Raw genomic sequence first — 21,237 nt, forward strand, 5'->3', positions numbered from 1 at the left:
CATCTTCATACACTGTGACATCATCACATCTTCATACACTCTGACATCATCACATCTTCATACACTCTGACATCATCACATCTTCATACACTGTGACATCATCACATCTTCATACACTGTGACATCATCACATCTTCATACACTGTGACATAATCACATCTTCATACACTGTGACATCATCACATCTTCATACACTGTGACATCATCACACCTTCATACACTGTGACATCACATCTTCATCCACTGACATCATCACATCTTCATACACTGTGACATCATCACATCTTCATACACTGTGACATCATCATCTTCATACACTGTGACATCATCACATCTTCATACACTGTGATGGAAGTCGACTACGATCGATCGATCGATTATTCGACTAATAGGGGTCAGCCACTGTGACATCATCACATCTTCATACACTGACATCACAGAGGAGTGACATTGATTTTCTCGCGGCAGCATCAGTAAGGTCGATAAAAGTCAGCAGCAGAATAGCTGATAGAATAACTGATAGAATATCTGATATAATAGCTGATAGAATAACTGATAGAATAGCTTATAGAATAGAATAACTGATAGAATATTCAATATATATTGAAGCGCAGTTAGTTTCTCTTCCCTATTTCTTAGCATGTAGCAACAATTAGATTTGAAATTAGTAAAAGAAATGGTGCCACCCTGATCAAAATAAAAAAAGCTATACAGTCGATTTCATTATCTGTTGTTATGCATGCCTGGTGATACTAAATCCAAATTGAACTCGGGCATTTGAAAGATAATATATGTATATATATAAATGCGCGAATTGGCTATAATAAGGTAATTTATAAGCCTGCTATTCTATATTCTATAATAATATTTCAAATTGCATTGGTCCGGATGGGAGAATTCAGTACTGTATTTACAAAAAACCTTCTGTTTAATCATCGTCCCTTTATTAATTTCCTTAGATTTCTTTGTACACATGATCTCAAGAAGGTACTGAACGAGCTCATTGGCAGTTTCTCATGTCTGGTCATCATTATCATGGTGTTATTCACTGTCAAAGATGCAAAGAAAAATATTAATTCATATTCTCCTTTGTTTCATCACAGTTTAAGGAAGCCTAGTAATAGACACTATATTTCTGACACTGGGAATACATTCACTGAGGTCCATAGATGTCCCTAGATACCAAGAATATGCAAATCCGTTTTTCTCTGCTCTGAGACTTGAGGTTTAACTAGATTCAAATAAGCATATCTTCTTCAAATATGTTCAATATTTCAATGTATGATACATCATTTGAAAGCTTTACATTCTGTACTTTCATAATCTGTAAAAATCTAAAAACAAATGACAGAGGGAGACTTGTGCCACGAACTGCTGGGCTCGGTCACATTTGGACATCAACACAATTTTCATAATTTTGTCTCTCTACACCACCACAGTGGATTTGAAATTAAACTATCAAGATGTGCTTTAAGTGCAGACGTTCTGCTTTAATATGAGGTTATTTACATCCAAATCAGGTGAACGGTGTCGCCGCTTGACTACCAGCTGGTTCCCTGCAGCCTCAGGATTTAATTTTAGAGCGTGCAGTTGACGTCTGTTTTCTAATTCAGCCGTTCTGCGCCATAGAGTCTGGGCTTTAGTCTGAGAGAATGATGACGGGTTGAGTCTGCCTCGTCTCCTCCAGACGGCACTGTCTGCAGCAGCGCTCCTCTGAGCTCCAACAAGCCGTCTGGTAAATACTCGTGTTACTGTCAGTCGCCAGCTGAAATCAGAGGGGATCATTCTGTATTATTCTTTCTTATTATAAGTATGCGATTCCAGCTTTTGGTTTAGCTGACGAACCAGCAGAGCAGCTCACAACATTGACAATAATAGGCTTATTGACCTATCTCAAGTGCCGCCCTCTTTTCTTGATCCTCCAATTACGACGGCAGAGTTTGAAGTAGGTCTAGTATCACGCTGCATTTACCTGGTGTGTCTTCAGCACCCTATCCTCGACAGTGACGGTTACCCAAAGTGTTCCCTCACTTCCATACTTTTTACAGTAACCCAAAGTGTTCCCTCACTTCCATACTTTTTACAGTAACCCAAAGTGTTCCCTCACTTCCATACTTTTTACAGTAACCCCAAAGCGTTCCCTCACTTCCATACTTTTTACAGTAACCCAAAGTGCGTTCCCTCACTTCCATACTTTTTACAGTAACCCAAGTGCGTTCCCCTTCTGTCGTGTGGCAGTGAAAGGGTTAATCACACGGCGGATAGTAAAGATAAACACTACTGACTCGTCGTTCAGCAGAGAGGTCTCTTGTCTTCTCTGTGTCCGTGGTGACGCTGACCCCCTGTGTGACCCCCAGGTGTACACGGTGGGGCCCGACTACGCCCACGCGGAGGCCCGCAAGTCTCCCGCCCTGGACGGCAAGGTGGAGCGGGACAGCGAGGGAAGGAGGTGCGCTACCCCGTCATCCTCAACGCCCGGGAGAAACTCATCGCCTGGAAAGTCTGCCTGGCCTTCAAGGTAACTCACTGTTTCTTCAGCCATACCAATATTTGTTTTTAATACTACTTCTGGACTACTAACTACTACAGAAAAACGTGAGTAACAAAGTTTTTTCTACAGCTCAAGTTCAGACCTATGTTACTCTTATTTCATTAGCACTACAAGTGAATTTTATTTTTATTGTATCAGAAACTTCAGCATTTTTTTATGTAAAATAAAAAAAATGTATCAAGCCATCTCAGATTTGTGCTGGCATGGATGTGGGGAGGTAGGAACACTCAACCACATGTTGTGGCATTGCCCCACAGTGAAGAGTTTTTGGCACAAGGTCATTTTAAGACTATCCTCTATTCTCAGTGTTAAAATACCCTTATGTCCAAGAGTCTGCCTCTTGGGCATAGGGGTAGTTGGTATACAATCAGCACGTACGCAACGCATCATTACACTAGCACATATGTCAGTTAAGCGTACTATCATGATGAACTGGAAGATCCAAAAGCCAAATTGTTTCTGCATGGACACCTGGATGAGGGATTTCATGGACCTATTGACAATGGAACGAGCAGCCTCAACGCTCGCTGAACATGACCATGGAGAGGACGGTCCCTGGATCTATATAAGGACATATTTGGAGAATAGTTATGACTGAAAGCAGAAGTGTTTGATCTGCACCCCCCCCCCCCCATTTTGTTAGTGTGTTTTGTCTGTATTGTACTGTTTGTGAGTTTTGTTTTGTCTGTATTGTATTGTTTATTGTTTGTGAGTTTAGTTTTATTTGTATTGTACTGTTTGTGAGTTTAGTTTTGTCTGTATTGTACTGTATTTATGTTGAGCTGTTTTGTGTTTCAAACTATTAATAAAAAATAAAATAAAAATAAACTTCAGAATGTCATTGTTCAAAAGAGACCAGGCTCATGCATTGTGCTATAAGTATAAAGTATAGTATTTTGGTTTGCAAAAAAAGTATGCAGTCCTCAAGTTCAAGTAAAAAAAAATTGCCACTTTTGGGGGCCCCTGTTAACAATTTCAGCGCCAGCCGTTTTATCCATCTCTACTGCTAGATGGCCAGCTTAAAATAGTAGTTTCCGCTGTGTTTCACTATGTTTGCAAAGCTGTGTGTGTTCTGTATTATAGCTGTGGACACAATGGTGTGGCTCATTTGACAGACACTACTTGTAGTGCAACATGGAAAAAATAGTTTGTTTCTACACACTGTAGTTTGTAGTTTATTACATGCTAAACATCGTGCATTTCCAAGATAATCCAGTCTTTTTTCATAGATCGCGAGATAAAACGTGTTATGTGCAATAAGCCCTAATCGTTCTGGTTGATTCCCTGAACCCCCAAATACTCCCAGATTAAAGGTATATAACATGTACATATGTACCTTCACAAAATCATGAAGGCGGGGGGCGGGGGTCGTTTTAACTCAAAAACTGTGATCGTGTTTGCCGAGCATGTTTTACGTCCGGTAAAACACAGAACTGTGATCGATAGAAAAACACGTTTCAGGTTTGGTAAAATAGACATAGAATATATACCTTACCTTAGCCAAAAGGTATTCCAAAAATAATGATTCCAAGTGATCGCATTGCCATCGCGATTACCAGCGTATATGTCTATAGCGCAGAAAGTGTTAAGAGGTTAATAGAATGGATCATTAAAATCAAAAAGGGTATTGCACATAAATAGGCACTTCAGATAATCCTTCAGAACGTTGATTTGGCTCAGCTGACCGACAATAAACCAAATGACACCATTCACCATCGTAGCCTATAATAACAGCATTGCATTGGCCTATCAACCGGTTTTAACCTTTTCACTGCCACACGGCAGAAGGTTAACCCTTTACTATCACACAACCGACGGCGATGCTCCATCATTAGCATCATTAGCTCCGCATCTGCGGAGCTAATGATGCTAATGATGGAGCATCGCCGTCGGTTGTGTGATAGTAAAGGGCTAACCTTCTGTATTGTCACAGTGAAAGGGTTAACTGGCTGTCGTGTGGCAGTGAATGGGTTAATAAACTAAACAAAAAAATGTATAATAATATTTATATATATAAACGAGAGACTGGCACGATTGAAACTCATCCCTAGTTTGAAGTGGTATCCTCCTAGTACACGATGTAACTCATCCCTAGTTTGAAGTGGTATCCTCCTAGTACACGATGTAACTCATCCCTAGTTTGAAGTGGTATCCTCCTAGTACACAATGTAACTCATCCCTAGTTTGAAGTGGTATCCTCCTAGTACACGATGTAACTCATCCCTAGTTTGAAGTGGTGTCCTCCTACTAGTACACAATGTAACTCATCCCTAGTTTGAAGTGGTATCCTCCTAGTACACGATGTAACTCATCCCTAGTTTGAAGTGGTGTCCTCCTACTAGTACACAATGTAACTCATCCCTAGTTTGAAGTGGTGTCCTCCTAGTACACGATGTAACTCATCCCTAGTTTGAAGTGGTATCCTCCTAGTACACGATGTAACTCATCCCTAGTTTGAAGTGGTATCCTCCTAGTACACAATGTAACTCATCCCTAGTTTGAAGTGGTGTCCTCCTAGTACACGATGTAACTCATCCCTAGTTTGAAGTGGTATCCTCCTAGTACACGATGTAACTCATCCCTAGTTTGAAGTGGTATCCTCCTAGTACACAATGTAACTCATCCCTAGTTTGAAGTGGTATCCTCCTAGTACACGATGTAACTCATCCCTAGTTTGAAGTGGTATCCTCCTAGTACACAATGTAACTCATCCCTAGTTTGAAGTGGTATCCTCCTACTAGTACACAATGTAACTCATCCCTAGTTTGAAGTGGTATCCTCCTAGTACACAATGTAACTCATCCCTAGTTTGAAGTGGTATCCTCCTAGTACACAATGTAACTCATCCCTAGTTTGAAGTGGTATCCTCCTAGTACACGATGTAACTCATCCCTAGTTTGAAGTGGTATCCTCCTAGTACACAATGTAACTCATCCCTAGTTTGAAGTGGTATCCTCCTAGTACACAATGTAACTCATCCCTAGTTTGAAGTGGTGTCCTCCTACTAGTACACAATGTAACTCATCCCTAGTTTGAAGTGGTGTCCTCCTAGTACACGATGTAACTCATCCCTAGTTTGAAGTGGTATCCTCCTAGTACACGATGTAACTCATCCCTAGTTTGAAGTGGTATCCTCCTAGTACACAATGTAACTCATCCCTAGTTTGAAGTGGTATCCTCCTAGTACACGATGTAACTCATCCCTAGTTTGAAGTGGTGTCCTCCTAGTACACGATGTAACTCATCCCTAGTTTGAAGTGGTATCCTCCTAGTACACAATGTAACTCATCCCTAGTTTGAAGTGGTATCCTCCTACTAGTACACAATGTAACTCATCCCTAGTTTGAAGTGGTATCCTCCTACTAGTACACGATGTAACTCATCCCTAGTTTGAAGTGGTATCCTCCTAGTACACAATGTAACTCATCCCTAGTTTGAAGTGGTATCCTCCTAGTACACAATGTAACTCATCCCTAGTTTGAAGTGGTATCCTCCTAGTACACAATGTAACTCATCCCTAGTTTGAAGTGGTATCCTCCTAGTACACGATGTAACTCATCCCTAGTTTGAAGTGGTATCCTCCTAGTACACAATGTAACTCATCCCTAGTTTGAAGTGGTATCCTCCTAGTACACGATGTAACTCATCCCTAGTTTGAAGTGGTGTCCTCCTACTAGTACACAATGTAACTCATCCCTAGTTTGAAGTGGTGTCCTCCTAGTACACGATGTAACTCATCCCTAGTTTGAAGTGGTATCCTCCTAGTACACGATGTAACTCATCCCTAGTTTGAAGTGGTATCCTCCTAGTACACAATGTAACTCATCCCTAGTTTGAAGTGGTGTCCTCCTACTAGTACACAATGTAACTCATCCCTAGTTTGAAGTGGTATCCTCCTAGTACACGATGTAACTCATCCCTAGTTTGAAGTGGTGTCCTCCTACTAGTACACAATGTAACTCATCCCTAGTTTGAAGTGGTGTCCTCCTAGTACACAATGTAACTCATCCCTAGTTTGAAGTGGTATCCTCCTAGTACACGATGTAACTCATCCCTAGTTTGAAGTGGTATCCTCCTAGTACACAATGTAACTCATCCCTAGTTTGAAGTGGTGTCCTCCTAGTACACAATGTAACTCATCCCTAGTTTGAAGTGGTATCCTCCTAGTACACAATGTAACTCATCCCTAGTTTGAAGTGGTGTCCTCCTAGTACACGATGTAACTCATCCCTAGTTTGAAGTGGTATCCTCCTAGTACACAATGTAACTCATCCCTAGTTTGAAGTGGTGTCCTCCTACTAGTACACAATGTAACTCATCCCTAGTTTGAAGTGGTATCCTCCTAGTACACGATGTAACTCATCCCTAGTTTGAAGTGGTGTCCTCCTAGTACACGATGTAACTCATCCCTAGTTTGAAGTGGTATCCTCCTAGTACACGATGTAACTCATCCCTAGTTTGAAGTGGTATCCTCCTAGTACACAATGTAACTCATCCCTAGTTTGAAGTGGTGTCCTCCTAGTACACGATGTAACTCATCCCTAGTTTGAAGTGGTATCCTCCTAGTACACAATGTAACTCATCCCTAGTTTGAAGTGGTATCCTCCTAGTACACGATGTAACTCATCCCTAGTTTGAAGTGGTATCCTCCTAGTACACAATGTAACTCATCCCTAGTTTGAAGTGGTGTCCTCCTACTAGTACACAATGTAACTCATCCCTAGTTTGAAGTGGTATCCTCCTAGTACACGATGTAACTCATCCCTAGTTTGAAGTGGTATCCTCCTAGTACACGATGTAACTCATCCCTAGTTTGAAGTGGTATCCTCCTACTAGTACACAATGTAACTCATCCCTAGTTTGAAGTGGTATCCTCCTACTAGTACACAATGTAACTCATCCCTAGTTTGAAGTGGTATCCTCCTAGTACACGATGTAACTCATCCCTAGTTTGAAGTGGTATCCTCCTAGTACACAATGTAACTCATCCCTAGTTTGAAGTGGTATCCTCCTAGTACACGATGTAACTCATCCCTAGTTTGAAGTGGTATCCTCCTAGTACACGATGTAACTCATCCCTAGTTTGAAGTGGTATCCTCCTAGTACACAATGTAACTCATCCCTAGTTTGAAGTGGTGTCCTCCTAGTACACGATGTAACTCATCCCTAGTTTGAAGTGGTATCCTCCTAGTACACGATGTAACTCATCCCTAGTTTGAAGTGGTATCCTCCTAGTACACAATGTAACTCATCCCTAGTTTGAAGTGGTGTCCTCCTAGTACACAATGTAACTCATCCCTAGTTTGAAGTGGTGTCCTCCTACTAGTACACAATGTAACTCATCCCTAGTTTGAAGTGGTATCCTCCTAGTACACGATGTAACTCATCCCTAGTTTGAAGTGGTATCCTCCTAGTACACGATGTAACTCATCCCTAGTTTGAAGTGGTATCCTCCTAGTACACAATGTAACTCATCCCTAGTTTGAAGTGGTGTCCTCCTACTAGTACACAATGTAACTCATCCCTAGTTTGAAGTGGTGTCCTCCTAGTACACAATGTAACTCATCCCTAGTTTGAAGTGGTATCCTCCTAGTACACGATGTAACTCATCCCTAGTTTGAAGTGGTATCCTCCTAGTACACGATGTAACTCATCCCTAGTTTGAAGTGGTATCCTCCTAGTACACAATGTAACTCATCCCTAGTTTGAAGTGGTATCCTCCTAGTACACGATGTAACTCATCCCTAGTTTGAAGTGGTATCCTCCTAGTACACGATGTAACTCATCCCTAGTTTGAAGTGGTATCCTCCTAGTACACAATGTAACTCATCCCTAGTTTGAAGTGGTATCCTCCTAGTACACGATGTAACTCATCCCTAGTTTGAAGTGGTATCCTCCTAGTACATGATGTAACTCATCCCTAGTTTGAAGTGGTATCCTCCTAGTACACGATGTAACTCATCCCTAGTTTGAAGTGGTATCCTCCTAGTACACGATGTAACTCATCCCTAGTTTGAAGTGGTATCCTCCTAGTACACGATGTAACTCATCCCTAGTTTGAAGTGGTGTCCTCCTAGTACACGATGTAACTCATCCCTAGTTTGAAGTGGTATCCTCCTAGTACACGATGTAACTCATCCCTAGTTTGAAGTGGTGTCCTCCTAGTACACGATGTAACTCATCCCTAGTTTGAAGTGGTATCCTCCTAGTACACAATGTAACTCATCCCTAGTTTGAAGTGGTATCCTCCTAGTACACAATGTAACTCATCCCTAGTTTGAAGTGGTATCCTCCTAGTACACGATGTAACTCATCCCTAGTTTGAAGTGGTATCCTCCTACTAGTACACGATGTAACTCATCCCTAGTTTGAAGTGGTATCCTCCTAGTACACGATGTAACTCATCCCTAGTTTGAAGTGGTATCCTCCTAGTACACAATGTAACTCATCCCTAGTTTGAAGTGGTGTCCTCCTAGTACACGGTGACACAGATTGAAGGTTTCTGTTCAACTGAAAGGTTTCAAGTGCAGGTCTTGCCTCAAAGGCCACACGCACCAAGCACAACGTACCTGGAAGGCTTCACATAGAATTTGTGAAATAAAAGGTGTTGAATGAATTCTTGAGAGGTTATTTGCTTAGCTAGCAGCCTGACAACGAACACTGAGCAGGCTGACAGAGACTCATCTGAAGCCTTTCTCTTCCTCTCATCTTCTCACTGCAAAAGGCCCACCTTGTAAATTATGGATGTGCCGCTACCACCTTTTCACTACCGATTCAAAGTCCTAAACCTTCATGATCAGCACATAATAGTACCGACCTGATATATTGCTTTTACTGCAGCAGTAATAGACGTAGATCAGTTTGCGGTCATTGGTCAATCAATCTAATGTATTTGTATAGCACATTTAAACATGACACTTGTCAACCAAAGTGCTTTACAGTGAGTCGCATAGCACAAAAAAAAAGGGGGAAGAGCTCCTAAAGTATAAAATAAACAGAAAATATAAACAACCAACAGACAAAGAAACAGAACAACACATCAAAACAAACAAGGCAAGAGTCAGAGTGAGTCAGGGAAGGCTAGCGAATATAGGTGAGTTTTGAGTTTAGATTTAAAAGACTCGATGGAGGGGGCAGATTTGATGGATGTGGGGATGCTGTTCCAGAGGTCAGGGGCTGCGACAGCAAAAGCATGCCCCCCCCTAGACTTGAAATTGGACCTACGGGTTGTTAGGAGATCCTTATTTCCCTTATAGACCCAATAGACCTCTGCCTTCTCTCTCTTCACAGCAAACGGTCTGTGGTTTTGACCTCTGCCTTCTCTCTCTTCACAGCAAACGGTCTGTGGTTTTGACCTCTGCCTTCTCTCTCTTCACAGCAAACGGTCTGTGGTTTTGACCTCTGCCTTCTCTCTCTTCACAGCAAACGGTCTGTGGTTTTGACCTCTGCCTTCTCTCTCTTCACAGCAAACGGTCTGTGGTTTTGACCTGCTCCGTGCCAACGGTCAGTCGTACGTCTGCGACGTTAACGGCTTCAGCTTTGTCAAGAACTCCATGAAGTACTACGACGACTGTGCAAAGATCCTGGGGTTCGAGTTTAATTTACTAACATATTTGCAACTGAATGGATTTTGAATTGACTTCACATTACATGGCTGAATCATTAAGACATAAAATCAGTAGTCATAGTTATTTATATACTTATTTGACACTATATATTTATATTGCTATTATATATTATTATATTATATATATTTATATTGCTATTCGGTATTATATTATATATATATGTATAATGCTATTATTATTATTATTATTATTATTATTATTATTATTATTATTATTATTATTATTATTATTATTATTATTATTATTATTATTATTATTATTATTATATATATTTATAGCTATTATATATTATTTTTTATTATATTATATATATTCTTATATATATTTATATTGCTCTATCTTTTATCTTTCTATCTATTTAAGGGACAGCGGAATTGGTTACAATCAGTCCCCCCAACTTCAACTAGGATTTTGTAGGTTAGATTAACTTCAAAGCAAATCAAAGGTATCGTTTGGTGAACGAAAGAACTACAACCTTTAATCAATGACTGCCTAATGTATGTTTCTGTGTATTTAAACCCTAGTTTTAACCCCTAGCAGGGCTCACTAACCCCCGGTGTCCCACAGGAACATCATCATGAGAGAGCTGGCTCCTCAGTTCCAGATCCCCTGGTCCATCCCTCTGGAGGCAGAAGACATCCCCATCGTCCCCACCACCTCTGGAACCATGTGCGTAACCACGGCCGCCGGCCACCCCCACAGCTTTCGGCGTGGCGCGTTATCGCGATTGTATTCATTTGAAAAAAGGGCTCTGGCCGTTAAGATTCCCTAATGTCAGGCCGGCTGGGTAGCGCAGTGGACTAAGCACTCGCCTACCACCACAGAGACTGGGATCTAATCCAGCTGTCAGCGGTACCTCCGGCTTGGTCAGTCGTCCCCACTAACACAATTGTCAGTGTTAGCGGGTGGGAAGCCGGTGGGGTTTGTGTGTCCTGGTCGTTGTAAACTGCGACTCCTACTGGTCGGTCGGGGCGCCTGTTCAGCAGGGAGGGGATCCGGGGGGAAATAGCATGAACCTCTGCACGCGTTACGTTCTCCCAGTGAAACTCCTCGCTGTCGGGTGAAAAGAAGCGGCTGGCGACTCCGCGTGTATCGGAGGAGGCATGTGGTAGTTCTACACCCTCCCCAGGCTGACAGTGGGGCAATGCGTGCAACGACCAGGAAGGCAATTGGCATAACGACAAAATTGGGATGGGTGAAAAATACAGAAAAGCCAAGAAAAAATATATATATATATATATATATAAAAAAAAAAACGTCCATGATGTCCCCAGAGCCGGTGACTCAGTGGGGTTGCTTCCATAATGTGCCCAGAGCCGGTGACTCAGTGGGGTTGCTTCCATAGTGTCCCCAGAGCCGGTGACTCAGTGGGGTTGCTTCCATAATGTGCCCAGAGCCGGTGACTCAGTGGGGTTGCTTCCATAGTGTCCCCAGAGCCGGTGACTCAGTGGGGTTGCTTCCATAATGTCCCCAGAGCCGGTGACTCAGTGGGGTTGCTTCCATAATGTCCCCAGAGCCGGTGACTCAGTGGGGTTGCTTCCATAATGTCCCCAGAGCCGGTGACTCAGTGGGGTTGCTTCCATAATGTGCCCAGAGCCGGTGACTCAGTGGGGTTGCTTCCATAATGTCCCCAGAGCCGGTGACTCAGTGGGGTTGCTTCCATAGTGTCCCCAGAGCCGGTGACTCAGTGGGGTTGCTTCCATAGTGTCCCCAGAGCCGGTGACTCAGTGGGGTTGCTTCCATAATGTGCCCAGAGCCGGTGACTCAGTGGGGTTGCTTCCATAATGTCCCCAGAGCCGGTGACTCAGTGGGGTTGCTTCCATAGTGTCCCCAGAGCCGGTGACTCAGTGGGCTGCTTGTCTCTCCGCTGCAGGATGGAGCTGCGCTGCGTCATCGCTGTGATCCGTCACGGGGACCGCACGCCCAAGCAGAAGATGAAGATGGAGGTTCGGCACCAGAGGTACCCGTCCTGCACGTCTTCCCACGCGCGCCACAGCGGCAGAACCAACACGGGGGACGTGTCTTAACCCGTCTGTTTTCATCTCGTTTTCCAGGTTTTTCGATCTCTTTGAGAAATGTGACGGGTATAAAAGTGGAAAGCTGAAGTTGAAGAAGCCAAAGCAATTACAGGTTGGTAGGATGTGTTTTATTGATTTTAGACTTTATTGAATCTGGGGATATGTGTCCGTGCTCGTCTCACTCCTGTCCAGCTTATCCCCACACACACACACACAGATACATCCACATATACACACTGAGCAGCTTAACTGCTGTGTTTAGGGTGTACAGTGCCTTACTCAAAGGCACTGTAACAACAGTTGTTGAGCGAAGGCCAATTGTGGAGGTTTGTGGTTCTGAGAGTCTTTGAAAAATACCAAACGCAAACTGTTTATTTTTAGTCAAACTTTATTAGATGTTCAGTGTCAAAACAATAATTCAAAACGCCCTCAACCTCAGATCCAGCACCTGGATGTGCTTTAAAATAGCGCCCGAGGGGCGGCCGGGTAGCGCAGCGGACTAAGCGTCTGTCTACCACCACAGAGACAGTGGGATCGAATCCAGCTGTGGTGCTTCCGGCTTGGCCGACCGTCCATACTAACACAATTGGCAGTGTTAGCGGGTGGAAAGCCGGCGAGGGTGGGTCCTGGTCGTTGTAAACAGCGACTCCTCCAGGTCGGTCAGGGCGCCTGCACAGCAAGGGAAGGATCTAGGAGAGGTAGTGTGGCCTTCCACACGTTACACTCCCCCAGTGAGAGTCCGCGCTGCCAGGTGAAAAGAAGCGGTGGGCTGGCTACACATGTGTCGGAGGAAGCATGTGATAGTCTCCGCCCTCCCGGACCGACAGTAGGGGGTAGAGTGCGCAACGACCAGGAAGGGGATTGGGAATTGGCATAACGACTAACATTGGGATGGGAGAAAAAACGAAAAAAGAAGGGGGAAAAAGATAATAAAAAATACCGCCCCTGTGGACTGAGGCAAGTAAAAGAAGCCTATTTTATTTCGGTCCTTGGGCCTGGAAGGACCTCCAGACACGTCTCAAATTGGCCTCCGATCTCCTTGTATTGTTTTAAACTAAAAAATATCGGAAATCCTTTCCACCTGCTGCTCCTGCTTTGATGTTGAATAAAGAAAATGTGATTGCTATTGTGTTATTGTGCTTGTATTTGACTTTTCATTTAAAATATGGGTTGTATGGTAGTCTACTGTGTGTGTATTGTGTCTTGTTATGTATGTTTTGTCTAGAGGTGGGCATAGATAATTTTTTTTAATCTAGATTAATCTATCTGCAATCCTGGATTTAATCTAGATTAATCTAGATTAAAATGGCTTAAAAAAAAAAAAATCTGCCAAAGGCATTCAAAATATGTGTGTTCTACCCAAATAATGACCAGAAGTAAGTCCTTACTTTTTCTTTCCTCACGTTTCTCAGGCCAGGTTGCCCATTACACCATGAGCCCATCTCCCGTTTCCAAAATGCATTACAGACTGTTTGAAAAAGCTGTTTTGCTATGATAATTGGTAATGAAATATCAAAATAATGTTCAATAAGATGTACTTGTGTTTAATAAATTGTTTTATTCAGAAGTTAACACAAATAAATAATATTACCAGTACAGAACAGTACAGTATCTAGCACACTCTCAGGAGCAAAACAGAAAGAAGCATTTCAAACTTGAACTATGTGACATGGCTTGACTCAATCAGTCCAATCTCTATTTCTTCTTCCTCCACCAGTCACTCAGGCAGACCAGCTTGTTTTATGTAGCGGTGTCTACTTATAGTGCCTATAATATTTTTCCCGTTGGGTGCCAGACAGGGCCAAACCCTGCCAATGCAAATCAAATTACCTTTTTAATTGGTTAATTAGGCCTATTAGCTCCGGCATAAGACTGTACCACATAAAGGTAGACAAATAATTTAATTAATAGTAGGCCTAGACTACTGAGCAAGCTAAATCATAGGTTAGTTTGCTAAAATGTAACAATCAATTACCTTTTCATAAATTCAAAAACCACTCAAGAGTCATGCTCAATTCAAAATCAAAATGTCCATGTATTGGATTCAATTAAAATCATAAGCAAACATTTCATAAAACAAACAATTCATTTTCAGTCCAGCATGTGTGTTAAACTCCCATAAACCAGTCAGGTCACTCAATTCAGTTCAGTCCGTGGGGCAGCGGTGGCCTAAAGGTTAGAGAAGCAGGTTTGTGACCGGAAGGTTGCCGGTTCGATCCCCGGGACCGGCAGGAACACCAACTGCTGAAGTGCCCTTGAGCAAGGCACTTAACCCCCAACTGCTCCAGTGGAGTTGCTCAGTGGCCAATGGTGTCAACTGTGGTTGTACTGGGCAGCTCCCAGGTGTGAATGGAACTGTGTGAATGTGAAGCAGGGCGTTCCTGAAAAAGAGCATCCGTCCTCAGAACCTACCCTGGGTAAATAAAGGTTAATAAAATATATACATTTTTTTTTTTTTTTTAATAGATTAATGTTAAATCAATTATATTATCGCGCGATACTAGTCTCGCGTTAACGCAGCACGTTAACGGCCCAGCTCTAGTTTTGTCATAATCTGCGCTCGCCTTCTTGGCCAGATCACCCTTGATAAAGAGACCTCGGTCTCGATGGGCTTTTATTTTCTGGTTAAATAAAGGTTTGTCGAGGATGTTGATGACAATGTTTCAACGTGGTAAAAGAAAATCATAATAGCACTATTGATGCATCAGGGGAAATCGGCACGGTCAAATTCCACATTCAATGTGTCCTGACACTAATATAGGCTGGTCATCCAAAGTTCCATCTTCTGTTTAAATCATATTCTTCTAAAAGTGGTTCCTGTCTCTCTGACTTCCACCGTGAAGTCATCATGAGACCATCATGTAGCTGTTCATGAGTTTACATGACGAGTTGTCCTCCTTTGGTTATTAGCCAGTGGAGTTGAGTGTGTGTGTGTATGTGTATGTATGTGTGTGTGTGTGTGTGTGAGCGAGCTTCTATCTGGTTGTGTGTGTGTGACAGGGACCGACAGGACGCCTTTTTTGGTAAGGCAAGGCATGTGCATGTTTATGTATGTGTGTGTGTGTGTGTGTGGAACATAGATGCGTGTGTGTGTGTGTGTGTGTGTGTATGCAGTCAGGTTCATAAAGATTTGGACACCAACACAATTTTCATCATTCTGACTGTACACCACCACAATGGATTTGAAATTAAACGAGATGTGCTTTAAGTGTCCGAATCAGGTCAACGGTGTAGGAATTACAACAGTTTCTATATGTGCCTCCTCCTTTATAAGGGACCAAACATAATTTGACAATTGGCTGCTCAGCTGTTCCATGTTGTGTGTTCATTATTTCATTCACGAGGAGCAGATACAAGTGTGGTATTTGCATTTAGAATCTTTTGCTGTCAACTGTCAATATGAGGTTCAAAGAGCTGTCACTATCGGTGAAGCAAGCCATCATTAGGCTGAAAACTCTAAACATGGGGGTACATTCAAAGAAAGATTGCACTGGTGAACTCGGCAACACCAAAAGACCCGGAAGACCACAGACAACAAATGTGGTGGATGACAGAAGAATTCTTTCCCTGGAGAAGAAAAACCTCTTCACAACAGTTGACCATCACAAGAGAAGACTTCACCAGAGTGAATACAGAGGCTTCACCACAAGAGAATACTTTACCAGAGTGAATACAGAGGGTTCACCACAAGAGAAGACTTCACCAGAGTGAATACAGAGGGTTCACCACAAGAGACGACTTCACCAGAGTGAATACAGAGGCTTCACCACAAGAGAATACTTCACCAGAGTGAATACAGAGGGTTCACCACAAGAGAAGACTTCACCAGAGTGAATACAGAGGCTTCACCACAAGAGAAGACTTCACCAGAGTGAATACAGAGGGTTCATCACAAGAGAAGACTTCACCAGAGTGAATACAGAGGGTTCACCACAAGAGAAGACTTCACCAGAGTGAATACAGAGGGTTCACCACAAGAGAAGACTTCACCAGAGTGAATACAGAGGGTTCACCACAAGAGACGACTTCACCAGAGTGAATACAGGGGCTTCACCACAAGAGAAGACTTCACCAGAGTGAATACAGAGGGTTCACCACAAGAGAAGACTTCACCAGAGTGAATACAGAGGGTTCACCACAAGAGACGACTTCACCAGAGTGAATACAGGGGCTTCACCACAAGAGAAGACTTCACCAGAGTGAATACAGAGGCTTCACCACAAGAGAAGACTTCACCAGAGTGAATACAGAGGGTTCACCACAATAGAAGACTTCACCAGAGTGAATACAGAGGCTTCACCACAAGAGAAGACTTCACCAGAGTGAATACAGAGGGTTCACCACAAGAGAAGACTTCACCAGAGTGAATACAGAGGGTTCACCACAAGAGAAGACTTCACCAGAGTGAATACAGAGGCTTCACCACAAGAGAAGACTTCACCAGAGTGAATACAGAGGCTTCACCACAAGAGAAGACTTCACCAGAGTGAATACAGAGGGTTCACCACAAGAGAAGACTTCACCAGAGTGAATACAGAGGGTTCACCACAAGAGAAGACTTCACTAAACCATTGGTGAGCCAAACAACATCGAGTTAAAAGCCTGTACAGTTCTGGAACGACATCCTATGAACAGTTGAGACAAAGATCAACTTGTACCAGAATGATGGGAAGAGAAAAGTATGGAGAAGGAAAGGAACTGCTCATGATCCAAAGCATGCCACCTCACCATTGAAGCATGGTGGTGGTAGTGTTATGGCGTGAGCATGGTGGTGGTAGTGTTATGGCGTGGGCATGGTGGTGGTAGTGTTATGGCGTGAGCATGGTGGTGGTAGTGTTATGGCGTGGGCATGGTGGTGGTAGTGTTATGGCGTGGGCATGGTGGTGGTAGTGTTATGGCGTGGGCATGGTGGTGGTAGTGTTATGGCGTGGGCATGGTGGTGGTAGTGTTATGGCGTGGGCATGTATGGCTGCCCAATGGAACTGGTTTATTGATGATGAGACTGCTGACAAAATCAGCAGGATGAATTCTGAAGTGTTTCTAGCAATTATTATCTGCTCATAATTCTGAGCCAAATGCTTCAGAACTCATTGGACGGCGCTTCACAGTGCAGATGGACAATGACCCGAAGCATTATTACGAAAGCAACCAAATAGTTTTTGAAAGCAAATAAGTGGAATGTTATGCAATTGCCAAGTCAATCACCTGACCTGAATCCAATTGAGCAGCATTTCACTTGCTGAAGAAAAAAACGAAGGGAAAATGCCCCAAGAACAAGCAGGAACTGAAGACCGTTGCAGCCTGGCAGAGCATCACCAGGGACGTCTATGGGTTCCAGACTTGCAGGCTGTCATCGACTGCAAAGAATTTGCAACCAAGTATTAAAAGTGACCATTTTATTCATGGTTTGTTAGTTTGGTCCCTTTTAAAAAGGGGGATGGGCTGCACATGTAGAAACTGTTGTAATTCCTACACTGTTCACCTGATTTGGACGTACATCTAAAATGACATTAACCCTATTAATCATGTGACTAAATTGTTGATTTAGTTAGTTAATTAACCCTCATCACAATCCCTCTGGTTCTATGCGTCTCCCGGCGTCGTTTCATAACATGTGAGCTTCTGCATCAGATGATTCCTTGATTACTTCTAATTAGGGGTGCACGATATTGATTTTTTGACCCCGATATCGATAACTTTCTGCTCCTCAAGGTCGATACCGATAACCGATATATATATTTATTGTATTATAAAAAATAATATATGTATTCCTGTAGTTTTGACCTAACCAGATTTTTTCATGACATGAGCGTTACTACTATGAACAAAACAAAGCCAAGAGAACAGGTTTGACTCTTCAAATAAAGTGACTATTTATTTTTCCAAATAAATATAATTTGAGTCAATCACAAAATTCACAATCCGTCAATGTCATTAACAATGTGTTTCCCTGAACAATGAGTGAACTAAAAACCAACAGGTATTGTGCTTTGTCAGTAGGGATGGGTACCGTTCACATTTTAACCGATACGGTACCGGTACCTGTGAATCGATACCGGTACCCATGAATCGATACCGGTACCTTTTTTCGGTACTTTAGTCTCTAAAAATGTAATCTACCTACCTCAGTTGTAAAAAAAAATATCCAAACTTCAAATAACTACATTTTCGACAGTTTTCGGCTTGCCATTGCCCCGACTGCTTTGTTGTTGAATCAAGTAAAATCCTAAGTAAGCATATATTGTGCGTGTGAACGCTGACATGAAAGGAAAAAAGTGTAAAAAAAATAAAGTGTAAAAAAACTATTATTTTTTTATCTGGATGACGTCATAATTGCTGATATCGGCCCGATAATTATCGTGCATCCCTGCTTCTAATTCCACTTGGATCTGTTGCTGTGTGTCTACAGGAAGTGCTGGACATAGCCAGACAGCTCCTGGTGGAAATCGTACAGAAAAACGATTCAGAAATAGAAGAATCCAAAGCAAAGCTTGAGCAACTAAAAACCGTCCTTGAAATGTAAGCATTCAGTCCTCATTATCCCTCCTAGTTACACACACACACACACACACACACACACACACACACACACACACACACACACACACACACACACACACACACACACACACACACACACACACACACACACACACACACACACACACAGTCTTCAGAACCCTCCTAGTTGCACACAGTCCTCATATCCCTGCTAGTTACACACAGTCATCATATCCCTCCTAGTTACACAGTCCTCATATCCCTCCTAGTTACACACAGTCATCATATCCCTCCTAGTTACACAGTCCTCATATCCCTCCTAGTTACACACAGTCCTCATATCCTTCCTAGTTACACACAGTCCTCATATCCCTCCTAGTTACACACAGTTCTCATATCCCTCCTAGTTACACACAGTCCTCATATCCCTCCTAGTTACACACAGTCCTCATATCCCTCCTAGTTACACACAGTCCTCATATCCCAGTCCTCATATCCCTCCTAGTTACACACAGTCCTCATATCCCTCCTAGTTACACACAGTCCTCATATCCCTCCTAGTTACACACAGTCCTCATATCCCAGTTCTCATATCCCTCCTAGTTACACACAGTCCTCATATCCCTCCTAGTTACACACAGTCCTCATATCCCAGTTCTCATATCCCTCCTAGTTACACACAGTCCTCATATCCCTCCTAGTTACACACAGTCCTCATATCCCTCCTAGTTACACACAGTCCTCATATCCCAGTTCTCATATCCCTCCTAGTTACACACAGTCCTCATATCCCTCCTAGTTACACACAGTTCTCATATCCCTCCTAGTTACACACAGTCCTCATATCCCTCCTAGTTACACACAGTTCTCATATCCCTCCTAGTTACACACAGTCCTCATATCCCTCCTAGTTACACACAGTTCTCATATCCCTCCTAGTTACACACACACACACAGTTCTCATATCCCTCCTAGTTACACACAGTCCTCATATCCCTCCTAGTTACACACAGTTCTCTCATCCCTCCTAGTTACACACAGTCCTCATATCCCTCCTAGTTACACACACACACAGTTCTCATATCCCTCCTAGTTACACACAGTCCTCATATCCCTCCTAGTTACACACAGTTCTCTCATCCCTCCTAGTTACACACACACACAGTCCTCATATCCCTCCTCGTTACACACAGTCCTCATATCCCTCCTAGTTACACACACACAGTTCTCATATCCCTCCTAGTTACACACAGTCCTCATATCCCTCCTAGTTACACACAGTCCTCATATCCCTCCTAGTTACACACAGTCCTCATATCCCTCCTAGTTACACACACACAGTTCTCATATCCCTCCTAGTTACACACACACACAGTCCTCATATCCCTCCTAGTTACACACAGTTCTCATATCCCTCCTAGTTACACACAGTCCTCATATCCCTCCTAGTTACACACAGTCCTCATATCCCTCCTAGTTACACACACACACAGTCCTCATATCCCTCCTCGTTACACACAGTCCTCATATCCCTCCTAGTTACACAGTCCGCCACACATACTGTATGCATTTCATCACAGAGGTCAGAGTGCAGGGTCGCTCGCAGTGCAACACCACCTGGAGCAATTTTGGGATTCAGTGCCTTGCTCAAGGGCACTTTGGCAGAGATGGTGGGCACCGTAGTTGAAATACCAGCCACCCTTCAGTCACCAGCTCACAGCTGGCACACACCCTCCTGTCAGTGGCGAGGATCGAAGCGGCAACCTTTCAGTTACTGGTCGGCCCTTTACCTCTCTAGGCCATCCTGTCTCTCCATTTCATTAACTTGTACCTTTTCCAACCACTCACTGGTTTCCTCCAGGTACGGCCACTTCTCCGGCATCAACCGCAAGGTTCAGCTGACCTACCTGCCGCACGGCTGCCCCAAGACGTCCAGTGAAGAAGAAGGTAGGTTCTTAAGTCTTTAATTGCCAGACCCGAGATATCTTGGGTTAACTCGCCATGTGTTGGACGCCAGAACCCGAGATATCTCGTCGTTTTTTCTTTTATTCGCTATTTTCATTCATTATTCATCCATTGACCTCGGTGTTGCCATATGAAAGGATTTTGAGATCGCCAAAGTGCAATACCGGCCGCATCCTGCCAGATGGCAGTGTCGCTCACCCTTTGAAACCTTATATCTAACTCTGTGTTACACTCAAATGTCACCGGGCGCTATATTTAGACGGAGCCGAGTAAGTCGCTTAAGAAGGTAGGTTCTTAAGACGTCCAGTGAAGGAGGTAGGTTCTTAAGACGTCCAGTGAAGAGGAAGGTAGGTTCTTAAGACGTCCAGTGAAGAGGAAGCTAGGTTCTTAAGACGTCCAGTGAAGGAGGTAGGTTCTTAAGACGTCCAGTGAAGAGGAAGGTAGGTTCTTAAGACGTCCAGTGAAGAGGAAGGTAGGTTCTTAAGACGTCCAGTGAAGGAGGTAGGTTCTTAAGACGTCCAGTGAAGAGGAAGGTAGGTTCTTAAGACGTCCAGTGAAGAAGAAGGTGGGTTCT

General features: G+C 43.1%; 1 protein-coding gene across 1 annotated transcript in view; it reads left to right on the forward strand.

Annotated features, from left to right (window-relative positions):
• The window catches only part of LOC311237737 (inositol hexakisphosphate and diphosphoinositol-pentakisphosphate kinase 2-like), a 136,815-nt gene that overhangs the window by 46,890 nt on the left and 68,688 nt on the right, over nt 1–21,237 (forward strand). Inside the window, 8 exon segments of the mRNA XM_084325712.1 lie at nt 2,358–2,436; nt 2,439–2,518; nt 10,018–10,139; nt 10,747–10,848; nt 12,053–12,139; nt 12,234–12,309; nt 18,607–18,716; nt 20,560–20,645. Of these exon segments, the coding sequence (XP_084181838.1) occupies nt 2,358–2,436; nt 2,439–2,518; nt 10,018–10,139; nt 10,747–10,848; nt 12,053–12,139; nt 12,234–12,309; nt 18,607–18,716; nt 20,560–20,645 (742 nt within the window).

Source organism: Notolepis coatsorum (genome assembly GCF_963971535.1).
Source record: "Notolepis coatsorum genome assembly, chromosome: 12".
Taxonomy (NCBI): Eukaryota; Metazoa; Chordata; class Actinopteri; order Aulopiformes; family Paralepididae; genus Notolepis; species Notolepis coatsorum.